This window comes from Larus michahellis, chromosome Z (genome assembly GCF_964199755.1).
Source record: "Larus michahellis chromosome Z, bLarMic1.1, whole genome shotgun sequence".
In the NCBI taxonomy this organism is placed as follows: domain Eukaryota; kingdom Metazoa; phylum Chordata; class Aves; order Charadriiformes; family Laridae; genus Larus; species Larus michahellis.
The window spans coordinates 45,682,172-45,707,221 of NC_133930.1; the positions used below are offsets into that span (position 1 = coordinate 45,682,172).

At 38.3% G+C, this 25,050-nt stretch overlaps 1 protein-coding gene across 3 annotated transcripts in view; it reads left to right on the forward strand.

Moving 5' to 3' along the window:
* Positions 1-2,062: 2,062 nt before the first annotated feature.
* Positions 2,063-25,050, forward strand: part of LRRC2 (leucine rich repeat containing 2) — a 66,044-nt gene continuing 43,056 nt past the window's right edge. For 2 of the 3 annotated variants that reach the window (XM_074569852.1, XM_074569854.1), the window contains exons 1-3: positions 2,063-2,196; positions 11,483-11,628; positions 21,416-21,626. In XM_074569852.1, coding sequence (XP_074425953.1) covers positions 11,504-11,628; positions 21,416-21,626 — 336 coding nt within the window. In that variant the 5' untranslated portion in view covers positions 2,063-2,196; positions 11,483-11,503. The remainder of the gene's footprint in view (positions 2,197-11,482; positions 11,629-21,415; positions 21,627-25,050) is intronic. The other variant, XM_074569853.1, reaches the window with a different exon arrangement.

The following is a 25,050-nucleotide window of genomic DNA, read 5'->3' on the forward strand; positions in this document are numbered from 1 at the left end:
ACCACTGAACAAGAGTATATATTCTGTCTGTCTCTCTCCCCATCTCTTCAGTCACTTTTTATACCTCCTCTAAATCTCTGACATGCTTCCTCAGTTGTTCTTCATTTGTGTCTTCTCCCTCATAGGAAAGCCTTAAGCCTTTTTTTTTTTTTTTCAATTGGGTGATATCTGTTTCACCAGCTGATCTTTTTTTCTCATTCCCTTCACAGTACACATCCCCAGTCTCTCCTTCTTATGGATAGGGGATGGTTGTAATTTGAAGACTGGCTGATCTATGACTCTTTATCTAGGGCCAGGGAAGTAACTGCAATGTCAGCTGTCTTTTGTGGAGACACATCTCAGAATTTCAACATTTAAAGAGCACAAGACCTCTTACCTTCCTCAGCCAAAATCAACACCAGTACAGCAACTGATGGACCCTGAAAAAATCAGATATGGAAGATCACATATCTCTTAATATAATTGCTAATTAGGAATTATTTCATGTTATTGTGTTCTGAACAAAAATATAGGAACATGTTTTTCTAGGCAGTGTACAAGAAAGCAAAAATATGGAGTGTGCTTTTGATCACACAAAGGATGCACTTTCTCTGCTCCAAAGTATTGTTTCCCTCATCGATTTCTTCATCAGCTCCTGCAGCTGAAGGCTGATATGCATCCCTACTACAGGAAACCCAGATGACTATTTGGTAAAAATGTGCATGTTGGTGGCAGGTGTATCAGGTGACAAAAATATCTTAAGCAACTCAGATGTGGTAGAGGTGATCAATACACTATTTATCACCAACGGTTGTGATGAATTAGATGACCAAACAGTAAGGACTTGTGATGCACATCCTTCAGGTGTGTCACCATACCTTGAAGCACACTGCACGGAAAAAGATCAAAGTGAAAGTTGATATTATCTCCTGCAGGCTTGAAGACAAAATCGAATGTTTAAATCCACAGCTCATGGTTTTCCATTATTTTCTCCTTCCATTGGTTCCAATGTGATGTGATTTCAGCAAGGGCACTGAAAATACAGCAGTGAAAAACTAGTATCTGAAGTTTCAGCAAAGCCCAGCTGCTGTAGTTAATTCTTGTTATTACCGGCAGTGATGAATAATAAACAGAGACTGCTGAAAAATACCAATTTTTTTATATATATAAAAAAATATAATTAATTGAAAAGCTGAATTTAAAAGGAAATTAAATCAAAAGCAGTTTTTGGAAATGAATCTGATGAAAAACTTTGTTTTTTTAAAATATCAGACCCCAAATTTTGTCCTAAAAGTGCTTTCTTTATTTCTCTCGTTCGGTGTAAATCAGTTATTTTTTGACAAAGAAAGATTTTCCAACCAGGAATGAATGTGCTTATTTCATCAAACGTACAATCAGAAAACATCAGCCATTCATGTTGAATTGTCAGGGGCCTGACGTTCCTCCATATCTCTGCCTGCATCCTCCTTCTGCCCCCCCAGCCCCGACCCCAGGGAGTTCCCCGTCTGCCTACAGCCCAGAACCCCATGTCAGCCCCCCAGGACTACTGGCCACTGCCCCAGTGATGCCAATGCCACAATAGGGATGGTCTCCAGCTCCCCGTAGCCCCACCCTGCTGGGTCATGGGGCAACACTAATGGTGAGCAGGAATACTGCCATCAATACCAAGCAGTGAGCATTAAAAAAGTGAGCCACCATCAGGAGGTAAAAGCAGAATTTTCTGTAAATCAATCACTCATGGCAACTGCACTGAGAGTGAGCGTCTGTGTGCATGTGTGTCTATTTATCTCTCGCACTTGCACAGATGTGGGGTGGAAGAGATAGTCTGTACCAGAAGAATACAGACGTAAGTTCTGTTTTTTTTATTCTCCTTGCCCTTTCCCAGGAAAATACATAAGCATGAGCAACATTAGCTCTATCAGACTTTCTTTGGTGCAAATGAGATGCTGCCCTAGAACTGTTGTTTCTTGTCCCGTGTTGTGTCATGCAGTGTAGATACTTTATCCTGCCCGTGTCTCTGCTGTAAGACCACAGATCATGTTATCACTTTACAAATATAGCATATTAGTACATCTGGAAGGCTAGTCACACTGTGGGGTTCAAACAGGTCTGGCTGGCCATGAGCTATGCTGCTGCTATAAACAACCTCAGTGTCCCAAATTGAATAACTGCAGAGCACACTCAGGAGCTCTGGACACTCGTGTTCTTTAGAAGTAGGTAAGTGACAGTTTTGCTGATTATTGTGTTTCTTCAGATGTGTGGGGTCAAGGTGGGAAATAGCAGGGAAAGTGAAAAATCGTTATCAGGTCTTCGTTGCTGCTACGGTGCTGTGGATTTTTAAATGCTAATATATATGGGAAAAATAGCTGAAACATGGAGTGTTAGTCTAAAGTGGTGTGTTTGCTGGATACCTTTATAGATAGTAAAATTCACCCCATATATAGTTCCTCTAAGTAGATTTATACCTGTGACAAATCCGAACTTTATAATTTAGGAAAGCTTTCAAGACTCACTTCATGACTCAGTTGTAATAAACCCTTGCTATTACATCTCAAGGACATATGCTGGTGTGAGAATGATTTTCAATAAAAAATGGTTGGAGAGGTTGGTCATTTATCTTTGTTGTCTGTCAAAATTTAGAGTGGAATTTAAAAAGAGTTATACAACTTCAGTTTCTGAAGGCCACTTACAGCTAATCTAACTGGTATAGGAAATCTAGCCTGCTAAATCTTTTGTGGACAAAACCTATTATTTCAAGTCAAATATTGTCATTATTGTTGTTGTTGTTGCTACCATAAGTATTTATGTGCTATCACTGACATATTATTTTCTGTAAGCTAAAAGGTACTGACCAGCTCTCTCCCTCTCAATAGTAGTTAACTGAACACCATTTCAAGGATCAGTGATGGATGATAATGCCCATTAGCCAAAGAGGTAGATCCTACCAAACAGTTTTATCCACTTTGCTCTTCTCAGACACAAGGTGAAGGTGGAGAATTATTCCAAGGAGGATGTCCAGCTGTCCATGCCACTTGTGTTTCCTATCCACAGGCATGTGAAGGTTTTGTGGGAAAGGCTAAAGACACAGCTGTGGTGTGGGAAGAAAGCTGATAAAATACACCTCATAACCGTGTGGTGGGGTTTGGACCATTTGAGCTAAAATAACTAGGCTGTTGGAGCAGTTGAAAGCAGCATCTTCTCTTGCTTATCTAAATTGCCTGCTGTATCTTCTTAAATCACAGAATTTGACTGCTTGGGAAGTGGCTATGAGCATTTTAGTCACGATATGACTAAAATGATCTAGTATCTAACATGGGAAATAGGACTAAGAGCCTTGATGTCATAGGTCAGACATAGATTTTTGCTCTCCTTCTGCAGTAGAGGAAGACACAGATGATAGGATTGGATTCTTTGATCAATACATGGAAAATGGGCCCCTGGGAGCAAAAGGAAATGATCAAAATTTTGAGTGTTTTTGGTTTGTCTTAATTAGGACAGTGAGCCTAAAATAACATTTGTGATGCTGTCATCTCCATAGATAACTGCAGAGGCTAGAAGCTGTACATGAAAGGTAACAGTAGTGGCCTCACTTCCTGGGGACAGTCTAGGTCCGATCCATTAAGGCAAATGACAATAAGCCAATGAAACATTGTGCAAAAAAACTGTGTGGCATAAAACAGTTCTGAGAAACCTTAGACTGTAATTTTATGCTTAATTAAAATCATCTAATTGTATATGAAAACCTCCATGTTTTGTTCAGTGTCAGTGAGTGCAATTTTATTTGCCATTGGTCTTTGTACGAGTAATTAAGTGGGGTCTCTCTAATCAATTCTTAGCACAACCTCTGCCTTTCCCAGGACTCTGTTAACTACTACCTAAAACAATTATTTTTATCTGCTGACTACAGCTATGTTTGTAGATTCAACCACTTTTAAAAATTTGTAATACACTTTTGAGCTTACTGTTTCTCCTTTGACAAGAAACAACCTTAAAATAGATGCCCCTTTCAAATACGTCAGCCTTCTCTTGATCTTATGAGAATTCAGCAACGCCTCGTGAAAAAAACCCAGTGGATTTATGTCACAGACATCAGTCCAGTGTTTCATTAGCTTCGTTGTCAGTGGAAGAATCACTTTGAATCTTTACTTAGCTCTCCGAAGTGCTAGGGGAATACATCTGTAATAAATCCCCTTGCATATGTAACATCTATCATGCTTGATGGCAAACATATTAGTGCTACAAGAGCTGAAGAAGTATAAGGAATGTTGGAATTCAGCTGCTAATTAATCCATAATTAAAGACTTAATTAATGAATAACTCTGTTAAAAATTGTCTAAAAATCAAGATGTGAAGACTGCGGTGGTAAAGAGGAGCCTTGTTTGTGAGACTAGTTAATTTACACCTAGAATAGGAACTCATTATTGAAAACTGTCAGTAAAACATTGTGCTGCAGCACTGGACAAAGAGAAATACACACATAAAAATGTGTGTGAACCGAGCTCAGCCTTTGCATATCTATATTCACATATCTTTTAAATTTTATGATGTTCATAGTTATTTCTACCTGAAGTATAAGGAGTAGGTTAAGAAAAGACATATTTGCTGTCTTCGCCATGGTATGTAAACAATGCAAAAGTTATTTATATGTATGTGAAAGAGGCTAATGTCAGATTCTGTTCGTAAATGCCTCTTTTATGAAATAGCTAAAGCAGAAAACTCAAAAAGAACTTGATTCGTTAGAGCATTCAGATTAAGCTCCATGATATGCAAATACACTAATTTCTGAAATTAACTTCGGTGAAAGCTGGACTAATTAATAGCTTGAAAGTGTCACTGTCTGTCTGTGTTTGTTTATGTAGGAGCCATCTGGCTGAGACTGCTCTTGAGAGAGCAGGAGGGAATATTTCAAACTTCCAAAACATCTGGGCTCTTGTCCAGGTGTCAGGACTGCTTTCTCCAGCCCTGGAGCAGCTTGTCCCTATCCGCTTCTATTTATTCCGTGGTGCAGCTGCATTTTCTGGATCTCTGCAGACCCAGGCCTTCAGGGCCACACCGTCTGTGATCCACAGCATTGCACTGCCCACATGCTCCCCAGGACCCAGCCATCACGCGCATGCATACGTGGTCCGAAGCACAATCTAACTTTGATCCTGACCCAAAACTCTGACTGTGAAATATGCACATTCAGCAAGTCTAGACACAGATAAACCAGCCAAACTAGCAGGGACAGTAATTCTCTGCTGGTGTAGAACAACAAGAGATTGTTCGTGGCAGCAAGACTAGGTAGGAAAGAGCAGCTTCCCGCTTTGCAGTCCTCTCCCACTCCCCAAGTGTCACAGGGAAGCAATACCCCACTTACAAACTGTGCACAGTAGCGCAATAAAGTTGTATATTATGAAAATTGTCACCATTTCTATTGCTCTTTCCGTCACAGCAGGTTTCTGTAATTTAATCTTCCCTTGATAACACAAAAAATGTGTTCAGTTGCTATCCAAATGTCAGGTTTCCTTTGAATTATTTAAAGACTCGTGAGATAAATGACTTGATCATTCTGAAACACAGTGTGAGCAAGCTTATTTCCTAAGAAATTATTTGAAGGATTGGTAGGAAATATGTTCATCCACATTTTCCCCTATGTAATCCTGCCAGTAATATTCATAAGATTGCAGCAGATCTCCCACAGTGATTATTGGAAAGAAAAAGGACCCGAGTGAACAAGGCTGTTAAACAAATTGAAGAAACCAAAACATTAATAATTTGGTAACTCATGTAAAGCAGCAATGGGAAGTATACACAGTGCTGTTATTGAAGGCAACCAGGCTCCATATGAACTCAGGAAAGCAGTAACAGAGACTAGTATTGACTGTATCTGTAGTATCAAAACTATGTTGGACATATTCCAGCCTCAAGAGAAGACACAGGTCTTGTTCTACAGAATGCACTGTGCATAGGCAAGTTGGCCAGCATTAACACTGATGCCAGCTATGTTCAGAGGAGGTTAGACTGTAGTATGATAACGCCAATATAATTTTGGTTTATGACTGGCTGTATTCAACCCACTCCAAACAAGACAGAGATAATGTTGGTAAATAGGGAGGAGACGTAGAGGGGTAGTACAGTTAGTCCTGGAAGGCCACACAGTCATCATATATTAAGAACACTTTTTCCCCTGTGCTCCGTTACCTTCTTTCCAAAGAAGACCTTGCCTTACCCTTAATTTTTTGTAGTATGCTCCTCAGTGCATCTATACATTGATATATCTCAGAAGCTGATAAGAGTGAAGAAAGGCTGAAAACTGTTCATTCAATGAAGCTGATGATTTGAAGAGTACTTCTCTGTGGAAGGCCTTCTGTCTGGAATTCAGTGTTACTTTTAGCTTATGTATCCTTAAACAGTTTGCTTCTCGAAGATCAGGCAGACTATGCCATCTTGTCATGCAAACACAGGTAACTGAGATGAACCTTCTTCAGCATTAAGCACCAGGAGCTTCCAAAAGGCAGACCCATTTTAAAACCCAGTTGCCTGAGAGTTCCTCCATATGCCAGGTTGGTTACACTTCCAGATGTGTTTCAAGTCATCATTTCCCCCCTTTTTACTAAGCCCAAGGGAAAAAAAAAGAAGAAAAAAGAAAAAGGAAAAAAAAAAAAAAAGAGTGGGCATGAAATCAGTGGCTGCTGTCAAAATTGACTGTGGGAACACCTGGCACTCCTGTGGCAGAGCTGTAAACAAAAGGTGGAGCTGAAGGGAGCAAGGGCATTTAAGGGGTAGCATAATAAATCACAGAATCATAGAACTGCCTAGGTTGGAAGGGACCTTTCAGATCATCTAGTCCAACCATCAACCTAACTCTGACAAAAAGCATCACTAAACCATATCTCTAAGCACTATATCCACCTGTCTTTTAAATATCTCCAGGGATGATGCCTCGACTGCTTCCCTGGGCAGCCTGTTCCAGTGCTTAATAACCCTTTCAGTGTAAAAATTTTTCCAAATATCCAGTCTAAACCTTCCCTGGCACAACTTGAGGCCATTTCCTCTTGTCCTATCGCCTGTTACTTGGGAGAAGAGATTCCTTTCTGGTAGTTGTAGAGAGCTCCCCTCTAAGGTCTCCCTAATAAGGTCTCACCTCAGCCTCTTTTCTCTAGGCTAAACAATCCCAGCTCCCTCAGATGCTCCTCATACAACTTATTCTCCAGACCCTTCAAAAACTTTGTTGCCCTTCTCTGGACAACATTATCATATAAATGATAAAATAAAAATAATCCATGCAGATGCTTTTACTAGCAATAACATGTTGTATCATTTAAATGAAAACATATGATGAGTATCATCACTAAGATTTTGCTTTTTTGCCACCTAATCCTCCAAATGCTTGAATGTCAATATCCTTATACACATAAGGATTCTGTGTGGTTTTAATAGGCCTATTTATAAATAAAGTTAAATAAATAAAATTTTTGCAAGACTCTAAAGGAACGGTGTTGTCTTCTTTTTAAGATGTGTAGCTGCTTATGTAGGGAAAATCTTGCAATCATTAAAAAAAGAAAGGTATCCTGAATGACCAGCTTTGTTTCTGAGCTAACTATGAGAAAGATAAGAAATCAGACTGACTTCCCAGTATGTTGCCTTTTAAGGATATTGATTAAGGCCTTGTAGATTACTTCTTGGGAGGTGTAAATGGCTAGGGATAAGAATATTTGCTTCCATAGACACACAGAGAGAACTATTTTCTCCACAAGTGATTCTCTTGTAAATGACACTTTTGCCTTCTCTTTATGCTCCTGAATCCCTTTTCCCCTGGAAGGCACTGTGTTTTCATTGTCATACATTACTGAAGAACCTTGCTTTTGTGATCTGTCTCACTAGTAATTTGTAAGACTGAATGAGTGTTATAACCATGCATCATCTAAGAAAGGTGTGCTGATGATCTACAGCATAATTTAGATGCAGATGTCACCCAAGGAAGGTGGCATAAAGCTGGAAACTCAGTGTAGTTATGAAGTAGGGCCTTGCAGATGCACATGATGGTTGCTTTTGTGGTCAGGACTTGTCCTTAATGAAAGCAAGGTGGCCTGTTTCTTGTGTGAGAAGTAACTTGAGTATGTTCTTTTGTTTTTCACTTACTGCCATACTCGTGGGTTGGGTACCCTCACAAATGTCACCAAAGCTTGTCCTTAATGAACATCTGTAAGTATGGGGTGTGAAAGGAGCAATGCTGAGTTACAAAAGGATGGGGAAATTGCAAAAGAAAGGGGGCTGCATTATGTGTAGATTTGGATGAATAACCATGTGACTGCTTTGAGCAGGGCAGTTGGACCAGGTGACTTCCAGAGGCCCTTTCAACATCACCCGGTTCTTCAATTTCTGACAATGGGTGAAATGCTAATGGTGATTGTCTGTGAAGAGTCTATGTGTGGGAGGGAACACAAGTGTTGAATGCCAGCTGAAGAGAAGTCATTAGAAAGTAGTCTATAATGAGGCATTTCTCTACCCAAATGTGACTACCCACCTGTGACTAACAGATGACAGCTTTGGGTTTTCATGTGGAGGCCCTGATGATTGGAAGAAAGCAACTGCTGTATGTAAACTTGAACAGGTACAGCACTATGCATTTCTAGAAATGGAAATTATTATTGCTTCTTCTGTTGCAAATTCTTGCCATACATGAGTAAGCACCTGGAAGAACTTACTCTTAGGATCAGATTAGTCTAGTTTCTGCCACCTTGCTAGTCTCTCTTTTCTGGGCAACGTATCAACATCAGGAAAATGGTGGCATTTGAACTTTGGGAAATACACATTCTGCCATCACGCTTGATACTTCATGTCTGTTTTTTGGACTAGGATATGGGGTGAAGCAACAGCCCTGAGGAAGTTATTGGGGAACCTTGTTGGAGTTGTAGATAGCAACAAAGTTTCATGTTTGTCCTGATGAAGATTTCTAAAGCTCTAGCCACTCTGTGTTCTCATCAGGTTTGCGGTTTTGCTCCTTCTGAAGAGATTAGTCCTGAGGAGTATGATGGGCACCTCTCACCTCCCATCCACGTTCCTCCTCTGCTTGGTTTTACCGTTGAAGAAAAACCCCAATGCATTGCAACCTAAATGAATATGTGGATAAAAGCTGCACAAACTTTTCCAACCTAATAAATCAGTGTCTCAATAAAGAACAGATGACTTAACCTGGGAGACAGGAAGGTGGGGAACAAATCAAGGAAATAGAGTATTTTCACAGTTTATTCAGACTTTGTGTTGATTAAGGCCATCTAGTTCCAACAGAGGTCAAGTGTCCAGCTGCCACTTCACCGTATCTCATCAATTCAGCTCTGCAAAAGCCCTTCTACCAAAACACACTGCTATGAATTGGTCTATTAAAATGAATTAGATCCTGCAGAGTGACTCCTTGTCTGCAGCTACTGTGAGGGGGAAGTCCTTGTAACTGGATTTCATTTTATTTTATGCAGTAAAGAGTTTCTTGTAAATTATTAGTGAATATGTTTTAGAAGTGTACAGCTGATTATAGATAAACCTTTCCACTGAGAATAAGGTCACCATTCTCATTACATTGCTATTAATGGGGTTTTGACTCAGCTGTTGTCAGCAATTGGTTCCAGATAGGTTGGGAACTATTTTTGCCTGATTTTTAGTGCCCATAAAGATAAACCAGCAATGAGAGCAACTTTATGAACAGCAAAGACAGCAGTTTATATAAACATCCTAAGATACAGGAGACTATGTCATAGAAAAATATTGGCCTCTGGCTGGAGATGTTGACAGGTAGGAACCTTTCCTCTTGGTGTACCTATGCATAATCCTTTTTAGTCTATGCTGCGCATTTTCCAGAGGACATGAAGGTGTTTTGCTGGCTCAGAAGAAATTATTCCTTTATGCGTTACATATTACAGAAGTATCTATAGGTGAAAGGGGATGAAAGAGAAAGGGACAGTTACGAAGTTACGCGCGGAAAAATGCAGAGAGGAGAATAATTTCCCCTTCCTTCTCAGTATTATAACAGAAGGACAGATAATAAATAGCCCAGTTGAAGGACGTAGAGCGTAGAGCTTGGAAAAAACGATCACAATAAGGTCTGAGGAAAAAGTAATAGATACAAGCTTGAAAACACCCAGAAAAGGAAGAAGCAGATTGTTTTTAAATGATCGATAGACAGTTCAGTGAGGTTTTCTTTTTAAGCTTATGAATCGTATAATAAATGTGGTATTTAATGAAACCTCAAGCAAAATTTAAATAACCAATTTTCCTTTTCTCTTTTTTTTTATCTTGGTAGAAGCAATTATTTTTAAAAGGCTTCAAACTTCTGTTTTATAAGACTTGTTTGCAGTGGTTCGGCAAACCATTTTACAAAGAAGTAAGCATGACAGAAGTCCTCTGTAGACAATCTATCTGCATTTCATGAAAAACTGTGTTTTGATGATTACACCCTCACAAGTGACTCCAAGCAAGAGAGTACTATGTTATCGAGATTTGTATCTGTACTTGTGTCAGTGATTTAGTAAGTTGTTTGTTTCCTTTGTTGGTACTCAACCATTGCTACAGTTTAGTAAGGAACACCATGGTGCCAGTCATGCTGCGTTTCATAAGATGTAAATCCGAGGTCTTCATCTCTTGTTATTAAAGATACTACAGCGTAGTCTTTGCCTCAAGTAAAAAGAAGGTAGTATTCATACTGGGTCAAGCTCAAGCATAATTGCTGCTAAAGGGGAAGAGAACTTTGTCAGGGACCTCAGTAGGGGCAAGGTTCCTGCAAGAAGGTTCTGTGGTTTTAACTGAATATGGAAAACTTGGCAAGTTAGGGTCCAGTTCAGCTCAGTTCTTAACTGCACATTACCAAACCTTCAATTGTTGGAAGGTAATTCTACATATTAATAAATGGGGACCATGTGTTCAAAACCCTTCACCTTATCTCTGACTTAGGTCAGTTTTCATTGTATCTTACAGTGCTGATCTTTCAATGCCTTTCACAGATAAGCACCTACTTATGCGAACACTGGAAATTCTTATATGCCACTGGAACAGGATAGCTTGGGTGCATAAAAATCAGTACATGACAACACAAGATGAAGGGCTTTTGCATGATTTACAATGAAAAAGTTCTTTGTGACCTCTCATTTTAATATTAGTTACATAACGTGTCAAAATAATTGTTAAAAATACAAAGTCTTTAAAGTTCTTTCCATCAGTGTTACTTAATCAAATTAGTATTCCTTTGCAACTATGTCTTTATCTTGGAAAGGGAAATGTGCAAGGAATACAAAAAATTCAACATTTAGCTGTTGCCATACATTTTATGTAGAAGTCAATTGTATGCCATATTGATTTCTGCCAGCACAAAACCCTAGACAAATTAGGTAAGATGGAAAACGTACTATGTTAATATTTCTTACGACTTCAGCTTTTTTTCCTAGATAATTTTAATGAAACACGATCATTTAGTTCCTCATTTTTCTCATTGTTTCTTTCCTGAAGTGTTCATGATGGCTTGTTCTTGCAGGAGAATCTTAATGTTGACAGTATGGGGCATCAGGTGATAATATTTGACTTTTCTCTCATAAGAGGACTGTGGGAAACTCGAGTTAAGAAGAACAAAGAACGTCAGAGGAAAGAGAAAGAAAGATTAGAAAAAAGCTCATTGGAGAAGTAAGTCAGCTTTTTTCCTGTTCATTTTATATGAATCCTTTATTATTATTCATTAACATTGCCATATACTAAGCATTATCATGTGATTCAAATTTTATTTTTTTTTCATTTGATTTCAATGATTTCTCACCTCCTTTCCTGTAAAGTTTTAAGATGATTGTAAGAGAAATGCAGCACAAACTGTGCTTGTATTTCACTAGTCCGTGCTCTTTCCTATGTAGATTGTGATTTACTAATGGTGTATTTGATTGTCTACTGTGTAGATTTAATTTTAAAAGAAAAATAACATATTTTCTACCTTTTTATTGCTTATATGCTATATAAAAATATGGCTTTTTGTTGTGGAATTCATGAAAACATACTCATAAAATTCAGTACTAAGAAATACTTTAAGTCCTTTGTTGAGTAGACAGGAGAAACAAAAGAAATTAAATAAATGGACACATACAATGGCTTCTGGATAGGACAGAGAGGATAGAATGAACGAATTACCGTGGAATTTTTTTCTTGTTCAATACTAAAGAGAGCCTTGATTATAATACTTACACCCACTAATCATATTATTTTTATTATATTTAATTTCTGGTTTCTTTAAGCAATATTTTGGTTTCTTTATGTTCATTCCCATTAGAAACAGTGAAATATTATACTGTGCTGGAAATGTTGGAAACATATGACTTGTCATTTTTCCCCTCTGAGAAGAGAACAAAGCAATAAAAATAACTTTCTGCTTTAAAATATAATGCATGGAGTTAAACAGTGCCCTTGTTAAAGACTATCATTGCATTAAACCTTCTTTGGCCATCTCAGGAGACACCCACTCACAGATTCTCACTGCCACTACAGCTACACTGACAACAGAGCCGCTGGGCTAAGAGGAGATCAGGGTAATACAAAGTCTGACTGCCTTTACTGTGAGATTTTTTTTTTCAAAACATCCATAGTGGCAGTCTTGGTTCTCCCGTCTCTACTCAAAGCCTGCATTAAAAACCATAAAAGTAACAAAAAAACCCCAACCAACCAAAAAAAAAAAAAACGAAAAATGAAGCTTGTCCTTCAGACTAAATTTTCTAGCAAGGATAAGATTTTTTTTTTTGGTGTGAGCTGAGGGGTAGAAAAATTTTGCTGTTGTGAGTGTTACCCTTATGCTGGAAAACAGAAGTGAAAGGTGTTGGTATAAAACTCAATTAAACCTTATTTCTGTCCTAGATACTTTCTGCTTTTCTAATGCAGATAAAGCAGACAACTCTCTACTTTGCTGTCTGTGTCAGCTAGTAGCTCTTGGGGTATCACTGCATCATTCTTCATAAAAAAAATATTATGACTAGGAATAGACATCTGTAGCTGCTAATGGCACATGCAGTCATCTTCAGAACTGACAAAAGATCAGTCCCAATGTCCTGAGACCTAAATCTCAACATCCCCCTAACACATTTTGTTTGTTTTTTAGTTTTCTGTGGTGCAGAGGATAACTTCTGAGTTTGCTAGTACAAATGCAAACCAGAACTTTTTTTGGCATGGGCAACTTTGGTATGGAAGAGGGAAAGAGGCTAACCTTACATGCTCTGGTGTAGCTAATTTCATCTCCCATGTTTTTGTCAGTTGCATATGTTAAGCCTCATTTCTTACTGTGACTTTTATTTTCCGTAAGAACTATACATTCTCCCTGCTGTTTCTGCCTGTAGTTAGTTATCTGTAACCACCTCTCTAGCTGAAAGAGTGGAGCTTGACCGCCTGTTCTGCTGTTTTCCACTAATGAGGTCCAAAGTCATTCTGTTATCTTCCTGCACCAACTGGAGCTGGGGAATTTGGAATCTGATGCAGAGAAGTAGAAGGTTCCAAATGCACTTTCAGCATTCACAAAGGATTTTTGTTTTCTTCCTTTGGCTTGCAATTTGCATACGGTACTTTGTCTTGTTGCATGCCTTCATGCAATCAGATTGCTTTCCAGTTAGTCCTACTTTTTTTAGAGGTCCTGGAAAAAAGGAGGAAATACATCAGCTTTGTTTCCTGAACATGACTGACCAGTATTTCACCTACTGAAATGAATGTCAAAGTTCATGTTCATTCTTATGATGCAGGCCTCATAGGCCTCATAGAATAAAAATATTGGTAACGAAATGCAAAATTCAGTTAAAGAAAAATCCTCTCTGTTTTATGAGGTGTGCAGTGACCACTGGCCTTTAGGTCCTAAAGGTCAGATCTCAAGTTATTTCTTAGATGCTTTTCAGTGCTTCCAAAGGTTGGGCCAAAAATAGGATGAGATTTTCCTTGTTGTTAGCTTGAAAGTATAGATAAAATTGTACTTATAATTAAATGCTCGATAGAAATAATGTTTCCCTGTAAAAATAAATTTCAGTATTTTAGGGAGTTCTGCGTGTGATGAAATTCTGGTATTCTGCTTAGAGATTAAAATTTTACCACTGTCAGGTAGGCCTACTGAAATCAATGACAGTATTTACTGTCAAGTCACAGTAAGAAACCATTTTGGAAAGGATTGTGACCCATAATTATAACTACAAAAAGACATTCAAAGAAGGCAGTTTCCTGAATTAAGGACTGCATTCTAGCATTTAAGATTCTAGACATTTACTTTTGCCAGCAGCCCGAGTGAATTCCCAAGTAGGGCTGAAATTAATAGAGTTTCTCTGCAAATATACTTGTGTAACACATGCCTTTGAAATCTTGCCTGCTGAGGCTGCATAGCTTTTTTTTATTTAAACAAAATCCATTTTTTCTCAAAGTGGTTAAAATTCACTAATGCCCTTGAGATTGTGCAGATCCTTATCAGCGGTGTTGCTATGTAAAATGACCTGATAATACATAGTGAAATAAAGTATGTATTATTTGAGGAAAAACTCCCAATTAACCTCTCGGGAACTTTGCTTGCCTTGGGGCAAGGTAATTTCGTATATGCAGGGTCAGTAAGCGGTTATATGTAAGATATTTCTCTTTTTTGACTGAAGGTTTTCTAAGAGGAAAACCTCACAAACAGACGCAAAGCTTGAACCGTGTTTGCATTAATTGTGAGGTCTTGTAAAGATTTTGGGAATTTACAGGTCTAGAACAGATGTTTAAGCAGGTGGCCAGTGAAATCTGTTTCTGGAGAAGAGTCTATTGAGAATATTGTGAGAGGCTCATATCTGGCTTTCTGAGATACTGGCATCAGATCACTTTGTGTGGAATTAATTCAGTCCTCTGTTTCCTTTTTGATTTTTGTGGGACTGTGGAAGTACACCAGTTTACGGAACCCCTATTTCTGGGTGGCACATATAAACCAGCAACTGAGTATAAAAGAAAAAGAGACAGTACAGAGTTGTGCAGGAGTAATTTCATTTTACTCCATGTCCTTAATCCCATCAGACAAGCCCATTCTGAATCTCACATATGAGATATGAAACAAGAACTGTTACAAAAAATGTGCATTGTTCTGTGGTTATCTACATCTTTATGAAAGTCTGTATTATGGAAAGAAGTTTGTGTTTATAGCACATTTTTATATTTCATCTTCTAGATTCTGATAGTGCTGAGCAATTTTATGTTGTACCCTGAAATCCTGAATGCTGTCAGACTAACTTAATGTGGTATGATGAGTTCCTTCATTATTTTTCGCTTTCTACGTGTCATTTTTTTTGGAAAGGGAAAGAGAGTGAGCATTTACAGTTAGGGGTTTTTTTTGAGGATTGCAACATGTTTGTCTTCTGTGTAAAATGCAGGTAAGGTAAAAATTGAAGGCTGACAAATTAAGCAGTCAAGTGAGGAAATGCCAGAGCTGTTTGCCCAGATTAACTATCTAAATCTTTGCTGTGAAATGGTACAGCATCCCCTGTCCGGCAAACAAACATGCAGCAAAGATAACACTTTGCTCAGCCACCCCTTCCAGTGCCTCTCTTCTCCAAAAATTTCTTCTCAAGATCTGGCTAGCTAAATGTGCATATATTACTTTTCTGGGCTATGCACTTCTTTAATATTAAAAGAAAACTTTCACTCTACAGTCAGACAGTGACTTTTTTCCCTGAGAGGTTGTGTGTTTGTTTAATTGAATGGATTTGTCTCTATCTCTCTGCCAAACCTCAGTGTTATAACTCTGTTTGTACCTGAACCAAGATTTTATTTGTGATGCTTATCTTTATTCTCCCACTCATTCCCCAGTGCAGAAATTTTTCTAAGCAAGACTGAAACTCAGGCTGGGAGTCCTGAGCCCCAAACACAAATTATAAGCAATAAATTGGGAGTAGATCTGCAGCACTAATAACGACTTAAGTTATTTGCTTTTGTTCCTAGGCACTTGTGCATACAGACCTTGCATCTAAGATAATGCACGCAAAGGGGTTTGAAGGAGAAAAGCTGCTGTTCAGCCACAATCCTTTACAATGCATGGAAGACCCTGGCAGAGGGATTGAAATTAAATTAATCCAATTGAATTTGAAGCAAATGTTACTTGACCATCAGGAATATTAGTCTGGGCTGAACTCCAGTTTAACCGTACGGCTCTCATAAAAATTCCATAGGATTATTTAATGATCCTGTGTGGCTAGTGATTCTGATTTAGACATCACTCAGGAGTACTAAACCGGTGTCACCATGTAGTGTCTTGGCTATTTCTTCCATCCTGATTTAAAGGAAACAGTGCCATCTAATGAAACTTCCTTTCTTTACCTAAGAAGCATAGCTTTTCCTCAAGACCTCCTGATCAGACATTGAGCAGTGGATAGCTGCAGAAGGAAGAACCACTCAAAGAAACCCAGCTACACCTCCTTTACTGGAACGGCTCTGAAACCTTTACTAATGCAAACTTGTTTTCCAAGCTGGTCGCTCCTTTGAAGGGTCCAATCATTGAATATATTCTACAGTAATTCTTTGTGTCAAGTTAATTAGATTTGTGATTTTGCTGGAGAATCTAAAATGCCAAGCAAGGAATACCCATATCCTCAAAAGGAAATATTTATAATAAAAAATTTTAATTATATGTTGTCAAATATATCTCTGTCTTTGCTGCAGATATACTCCAATAACAAAGTAATGTTTGGGGAATGATTACCTGAATGATTACATTTATTTGTGTGGATTTTTTTCTTTCTGTTTGCCACACTGGTTTAGATACCTTTCCTATCTTTGCTGAAGATTCATGCAATAACCCCCAGATACAATGAATGTGGTGGTAATTCTATTTTATTTGAGGATTTTTGCCAAAGGAAGACTTAAAATGGTCTTTATTTTCATAAAGATCCTTCAGGGGTACCATCATCTCATTTTTTTTGCCAATGACAGAGCTGAGTGACAACCATGTAGCTGAATAGATCTCTTTGGTTTGATCCCAAATCTAACCTGCAAATTACAGCTTTGTAATCTTTGCTTAATGATACGCACCAGCTTGATGTAAGTCACACCTCCAGGCCAGGAAGGCTCATATTGATTCATTTGGTGAATGTATACTCCAAGGGTAAAAGTGGGTGTTGTAAATTGTTAGACCCTTTGCCCTTGGGATATATCATGTTTTCATTCTGAGATGTATGGTACAAAATTATGCATGTTTGTTGCTCCATTATTAATTCACTTTCCATCTGTTCAATATGTGCTTGTACATAGCATTTAGCCTGATGATCATAAGCGGGCATTCTTTAAAAGCTTAATGAGCATGTTGCCATCATTTAAAATATGAGTAAAGAAGAAATTTTACACAGGATTTCCACACCACTGTGTGATATCCACGTTGAATTCCTTATCAGGTTTAATTTTTAATGCCCATCTTTCTTCTGAGGTCAATATTTCACTGACTGATTTGATTAACAGCAGTTTTTGTTGTTTGCATTTTGTTTTATTTGTAATGACCTCCTGAGAGTTGTGTTTTGTGCATGTTATCAGCAAAGTGTGAGAGGATAGTTTATTGTTTCATCTTCAATGTAGCTCCCTTCTTACCGTTTTCTATATTCCTTGTGAGAGAGTACAATTTTAGATCCGAGCCCTCTGTCCTTGTGTTCCTGGGGTCTACCTGACAGAGCCAGCACTGAGGTGTGGCAGAGCGGCTCAGTGCTTTACTTTTTATCCAGAGTTAGACGTTTTGACCTCTTCTTTCTGTTTTTTAAGTTTCTAACGTTCTTAGAATTTATATTGCAAGGAACAGGTCAGCCATTTTTTGTGCTTAAGTGAAGAGCAATGATGCAAAAAAAGCATCTTGGGGGCAAGATTTTTCAGTGCATTAAATTATGCTCTGAGAAGTTTATGACTTTGCTAGAAAATGAAGGAATTCCATGGAAATGAGAGGGCAGTAATGCAGAGTTAAGCTTCACGGAGGGAGAGAAAAGCTGTATGTGGAACACTGGAGGAGGATGTGAGAAACAGCAGTACAGCCGTAGTAAGTAAAGCTAGGATTATTTAGAAGATTTTAGAAAAAAAGGAATGCCAGGGTTTTGGTCCTTTTCAGTTGCTGCCTTTTGTTGTTCTCTTCCTTGGGGATTCAATTCAGTTTTCCACCCCCGCCCCGCCCACTTTACCTCCCACCTGCAGTAGACCAGAGCTTTTATAGCTAATTAGCTATGCTCACTGGTTGATGAGTTTTGGAAAAAGGATGAGTAGGTGGTTTGGGCCTGTTTATTTTTCTTATAGTATATGAAAGTCTTATTTTCTAGCTTTTCCTAGGGATCTCTTGCCGTTGTGTTGTCTGCCTTCTGTTGTGCTGGTGATCTTCTTGGTTTAAATGACAGAATAATTAGGCAAGATCAACACTAAAAATTGAATTGGCTCATGTGTCAAAGCATATGTGAGAGAGGTGTTTCATGTCTGCTGGTATGGAAAATTGTGTTATCTGAGTGCTTCCAGCCTGCAGCTGGAGGGGATACCCTTTGGTAGGGCTAGCGATGAGGTACTCGGGTGCCTCTCCCTCTCTAACCAGAAGTATCAGATGCAGAATGTTGAAAGGGCTAAGGAGCTGTGTCTGCTCTGACCTGTTTTCTTGTCCTTGTTATATCAAGTAGCTTCAGAAAAGATTTTGAGATGATGTGGGGTGGTGGTGCACTCTTCCTTGACTGTACCAGCAGGTTCACTACTCCTCTAGGGACTCCCTGAGCTGAGTGTGTTGCTGGATGTGTTTTCTGTCTGTCCAGTCTTTTTCTTCCTAACTCATTTACATATCACAGCTTGCTGTGGTATAAAGCAGTTCACAATTAGATACTGAGAGAAACTATGAGATTTGCTTCATATATATATTTTTTTAGTCTCAGTCCTCCTCTATTGACATTTTAAATATCAGAAAGTCCTCCAGATGTCTACTTGTAAAGAGCATGCTTATCTTCCTAATGAAAACTGAAGCCAAGGATAAGTAACTTTTCTGGAGCTCTCAATAACTTCTTTAACTCTTTCCTCACTGCTCCTTTCATACCTTGATAAGTTACTGCTCCCACTGTTTCTCTCAGAGGATTTCTGCTTCTGATATGCTATAAATCCTTTTCCTACTAATTTGTATACCTACAGTAAGTGATTTCACTTTCTTTTTTGTGTTTTTACATTTAATTTATCAGAGCTTATACTGCCTTCACATTTCCAAATCTCATTTTATCTTTCCCCCCCCCCATTTTTGGAAATGAGGGAAGAAAGAGATCCTTACAGTGGCTTCATTAGAATGTACGTACTCTGAGGTTGTGCTATCTTCATGCAGTCTGCCAACACTTTACCCAGTGAGCTGTACTTTTAACCAACTTCACTGTTATATGGAGCTCATCTTCTGAAATATTTGTAGATGTTCTTCCTTATTTTGTCTTTACAAAGACGCTGCATGGGAATACAACATTGTGGCCGTTATTACAGAAAGAACTTTCTGTAATTCTCTGATGACCCATGTATAGTGTGCTGCTCCTTGAAACTAAATCAGGGCCTCTTGTGGTCTCTCAGGCTAGTTACTCTGATAAAGTCATACATAGTTTCCAACCGTGTATATTGTCTGCAGTGTGTCAATGTGCTGCATGTATGCCGATACCTCAAGTCTCCTGCTGTTGCTGTGCTCTCTGCTTTTAAGTCTCTAGCACCCTCTAAGGTTTCAGTAAGTGCCATTGAGGAGCGATTGAAGGAGCTGGGACTGTTTAGTTTGAGGAAGAGGAGGCTGAGGGGAGACCTCATCACTCTCTACAACTACTTGAAAGGACATTGCAGAGGTTGGTGCTGGTCTCTTCTCACAGGTAATTAGCGATTGAACAAGAGGGAATGGGTTCAAGCTGCAGCAGGGTAGGTTTAGGCTGGACATTAGGAAAAAATTCTTCACAGAAAGACTGGTCAGACACTGGAATAGGCTGCCCAGGGAGGTGGTGGAGTCACCATCCCTGAGTGTGTTTAAGACTTGTTTAGATGTGGTGTTAAGGGATATGGTGTAGGGGAGAACTTTGTAGAGTGGAGATCATGGTTGGACTCGATGATCCCAAGGGTCTTTTCCAACCTAAATGATTCTATGATTCTATAATTTGTGCTGGGCAGTTTAGAGCTGTCTCAGTAATACCTTTCCTACTTAGGCATGCAGTTTTGATGCCTTATGATTTATTTTTATACCATTGAGTCAAATTTGACTTTTAATCTGTGGTATCATATTCCTATAAATATACTCTGCCTTGCAGTTTCAGTCTCTTACCTTGCCCTATGAGTGTCCAAAAATTACTTGTTTTGACACCAAGTTTGGAAGATACTTCTTGTACCTAAGTTTGTAACTCATTTCTTGTATGTGACTTAGAAGCAGACATTCTGTTTCATGTGCCATTGTTTTAATATCTTGGCGTTTTAGAGAAGATTACACACTTGGCTGAGGATATTTGTACAGGTTTTGTTATTTACTACTGGAACTTTACAAACTTGGATCTGAGTCTCTTTCTAGGACATGCCATTTTTGACTTTCTCTAGGGGGCATATTATCCCGAACTTCGTGCCCTTCTTCACCTGTCAGTTTTCTTCAAGTCTTTAGCTTAAAATTTGTGCCAGAGGGTGAAGACCACATAAACCCACAAAAAACTAGCATTCAAAGCATGAGATTAGATTTATGATGCAAGGGCCTCTGCAGTGTCCTGTTTTAGTATAAGGAAGGCTTGCTTCAGTTAATCATCCTGTTCCTTAATTGACTAGGCTGAAATACTTCTCTCTTTTGGCAATGCTTAATTATAGCAAATTGAATTTGCACCTGAAGTTATATGGATAAAAGTTTGCCCTGGAGGTGAGCCTAAAGTTACACTGAAATTGAATCTGAAATTAGTTGGGATGTGGTAACTTTGACCCTTACCTGCACCTTCTAAGATGACATTGGAAGATAAAGTGTAAAAGATGAAAAAAAATCATTATACTTGAATAAGAATGGACAGGCAAAAGGGAATGTTTCTAACTTCTTGCTTTCTAAAATGACTTTTTTCCAAATGAAAAATTTTGCATATATTACCAGGTCCTTGTTTTTGTTTATACATATGACTTATTCTGTGAAAATGTATTTCCTATCCTATTGAAATAAAGGGCATCATTCTTCCTGTTTTCTATGACAGCCCACTCAGTCTCCACTTTTCTGTTAGTCCCCGGGTGTCACTGTTTTATAGCCACCAAATGAAACCCTGCTTATCTGAAATCTGTGTGTAAGTCTAGAAAATCTAAGCATGGCTCCAGAAACGTCTTTTTTTTTTTTTTTGCTCTTTTCTTTGAAAATGGTCAATACATTGGGTGCATAATTATATTTTGTTAAGTACTGTGCAAGCAAAGATTGAGCTTTAAGTATTTGTCATATTGTTTCAGCTGATTCACATAAATCCCTTTTTTGGCACTATTTCAGGATAAAGCAGGAATGGAATTTCATACTAGAGTGCCGGAAGAAAGGTATTCCTCAATCAAAATACCTCAAGAATGGTTTTGTAGACACCGATGAGAAGATCTTGGACACTTACGGAAAGAATCCTCAGCCCCAGAAGAGGCATGCTTTGTCAGATGAAGCAAATAAAGAAAAAAATAAGTTTATTTTTCGTCTTTCTGGAGAGCAGTGGACGGTAAATATAATGGAAAATATATTTCTATTGTTAAAGAGGTTGGGTAACTTGGCATTGTAACTTTTAGTCCCCCAAAACTTTTTGGTTTTTTGCCAATGCATATGAAACTGATGCTTTTTCATGATGTTAGAAGGGATGAAAACATTTCCTACCTTACTCTGAATGAGTGGTTTAGTTTTCAAATATGCTTCTTTTAAATTCTCTACTGATACATGTAATTTAGCCCTCTCAAAAAATTTGGTATAAGCAATCATATTGCAATAAGTTATCTTTCTCTAGAATTCCCCAATGGATGGAAAGAGATGAAAATAATATTCAGCTTTGTTGGCTTGTTGATGTGTTCTACTACTCAGAGATCTGTCTTCTTGCTCTAATGGTGTGATAACTTTTTTTCTCATCTCTGTTCAAATCAAAACTGATATTAGCATCAATCCGCAATGGTCTTGCTGAAAAAAGCACTTTTTACTTGCAGTTGTGTTTGATATGAAATATCGGTTTGGAAGTAAGCTCTGATTTAATGCTGTTTTGAAATTCAGCTAAAGGTGGATTAGACTTGGTCTGAAGTTTTCTAGAGCTGTCAAAGCTTTGACTGAAATGTATTTTGGATATGCATTACTTTATTAATTAGAAAGTAAAATGCAAATTTTGAAACACAATTTTGAGATTGTCATTAACGAAAATGCAAATTAAAAAGTAAATCATTAATGTGGCTAAATTTTACTAAAACCTGAAATGTAACTTTGTCCCAGATTTGATCTTAAATATGAAGGCATTTTCTTTTTCAGCTTTTGGTTTTTGTTTTTGTTGTGGTTTTTTTTTTTTTTTTTTTTGCTTTAGTTCTTTTCTGAATAAACATAAAATAGACAAAATTTCTGGAAAATAGAAAACCCTGGTTTCCCATCCAGCTCTAGTAAGGAGACTATTTCTTCAACTGACGCTAATCATTCATGTGGTTAGATTAGTTGCTGGAGGGCTATCATATCTCATCTTTCAAGAACCTTGGATATTGAAAATGTTGTTAAAGTTGTGTAGTCTTATACTGTACACCTACCGGTGTGGTGCTAAATTAGGAGAAAAAGCCATGAGATGTTACAGCTCCTTAGGCCCTGATATAGTAGCAACTGCAAATATTTTCAGTGCATCAGGGAACGTTATGCCACCTTGAGCAGTACACTCCTAACCACCATGTGCTTTGATTCTGTCTTCTTATCATATGCTCACTGTGGCCATATCACACAACCACTGTGCCTCATTGTCCATCTCTAGCCTGGTTAAAGTGGGCTTCCTGTTTCAACAAGATACTGTGACATAGTTCAGGTGTATGCACACAAAGATAAAATAAAAGCTGCTTTATTTAGAGAAGACCAATGCTCCTTCAAAATCAGAGAATATTTCCAGACTCTGACAGCTGTTATTATTTAAAAAAAATTAAAAATGGAAACTTTCCACTCAACAAAGTTATGAAAGAACTGTATTTTCCCTTATTGCAGAAATTTTGTAAAAATTACATTGGTTATACAAATCTTACCAGTTATTTTGCTTTTTTGACTCTCAACTGCTCCTTCTAAACCAAGGACAGAATCAGACCTGACACTCTTTGCCCTATTATTCTCTCAGGAAAAGGTGCACTAAGGCAAAATGAATTTACAGACTATGCAACCAAAGCTGCACAGACTGGCAATTTGCATGTGAAAAGATTTGTGAACGTGTGACAGTTTTCTCAGAGAAACCTGTAGGTTATGTAGCTGAAAGCTGTGTTATTAATTGTGGTTTAGTTTCTGTAGAGTGTTTTGCACACACATACATCTACGAGTTGAAAGTTTAGAAGATTAAGCACTTGGACACCAGGAGAAGTCAGAGCTAGGATTGCCTGTGCAGTTTCACAGGCACAAAACCGGCTTGGTTTGCTGTTGGCTGGCCACTTACCGTTGGCAGCAGCAAACAGCACAGCCCTATAAAGTGTCCATTTGGGAGCTAGCTGCTGAATCCTGTCTCACTGGCTTTTAGCTGATAAGTGTTTCCATTATGTTTCCCCTTTCCTCTCATCAATGAGGCAGTAATATATCCTCTAGACAGTTGATAGCTAAATCCAAGTAGGTTGCTGGTATGACTTACAGATTTAATTTTGGGAACTGGGCTTGCTTCTGGGCTGTGTCAGTTCTTTTTCTGGGTATTGTGAAGTTAAGTCTCACAGAGAAGTAATCCCCAGCATAAGGATTTTTCAAGATCAAAGCAAGTAGCTTTACCACATTGCTCCCATAGGTCTCAATGTAAGGGCTCTCGTTGGAAACTTTGCAGCAAGTGAGCTGAGTCCACAAATCAACTAATGGTGTTATTTGCAATGTTGCAGTCAATTAGAATGGTAGCCTGTGTTGGGCACTAAGCAGTGCCCAGGCTGTCTGTTGTCTCATGCTGCATATCCATTCAGCATAACAGTGAATCTGTTCCAATGATTCTGCATTTTTAAATATGAGGTTAAAAATGGACTTTGTAAAACAGTCCATCATATACTGGGATAGCTTGGACAATTATTTTGAAACTCACCTGCATAGTTATTTTTTGGAAATCATCTCATATCCCCTTCTGAGAACCTTTGTAAGGGAGAAAAACAGAGCAGATCACACATTTTGCGTTCCTAATATGAATTTCTTCCTTTAGGATCTCTGTGCCACTTTTTTCCCACCTCTCAAATGTCACTGAAATGATAATGTATTTTCATTAGGCGGAGACCCCCTGTTTCTTGTACTTGTAAAGTAATTATTCTAACATATCTGAGGAAAGAAAAAGCTCATGCATGCCATATGTAGGTAAATAGGCACAGAGTACTAACTAAAGAGAGTAGGGCTTGATTTTACAGTATATGAATTCTGAGGAATTCAATTCTGTTTATGCAGATCCATAGTTATCTTTCAGTTTTAAGCTAATTTTTTGAGACATGCAGTTTGAGCACATCTCAAGTCACGATGGTTTTCTAACCGCATGGTCACACTAACTTAGTGGAAATCTGAACTACAATGCTGTAAATAGGATTAGTATCAAGACTTTATGTTTGAAGAACATATACTCAGTGAATCCCTCTGAATCTGAAAGTCATCCTGTAACTTGGGTACTGGTTTGGCCGTATCTGTCCAGGATGGTTAGCTTCTGGCTGTGGACAGTGGCTGATAACTGCAGTGATGAGATAGTTTTACCCTTGTCTGTCAGACCTCCACTGGAAGAAGCTGTGTGACAACATCCTTAAGCTTCAGTGGTCCTTGATTCCTCTTTTACATACCAACTAAACATTTATGACTCAAGTGTCTACATACCTGTGTGATGTATTTCTGCTAGCTGGGAACAGTAATGAATTAATACTTGTATTAAGGAAAGAAAAGGTCTTACAATATCAAATGGGCTAGTCTCATAATCCGATGTTGTGAATGAA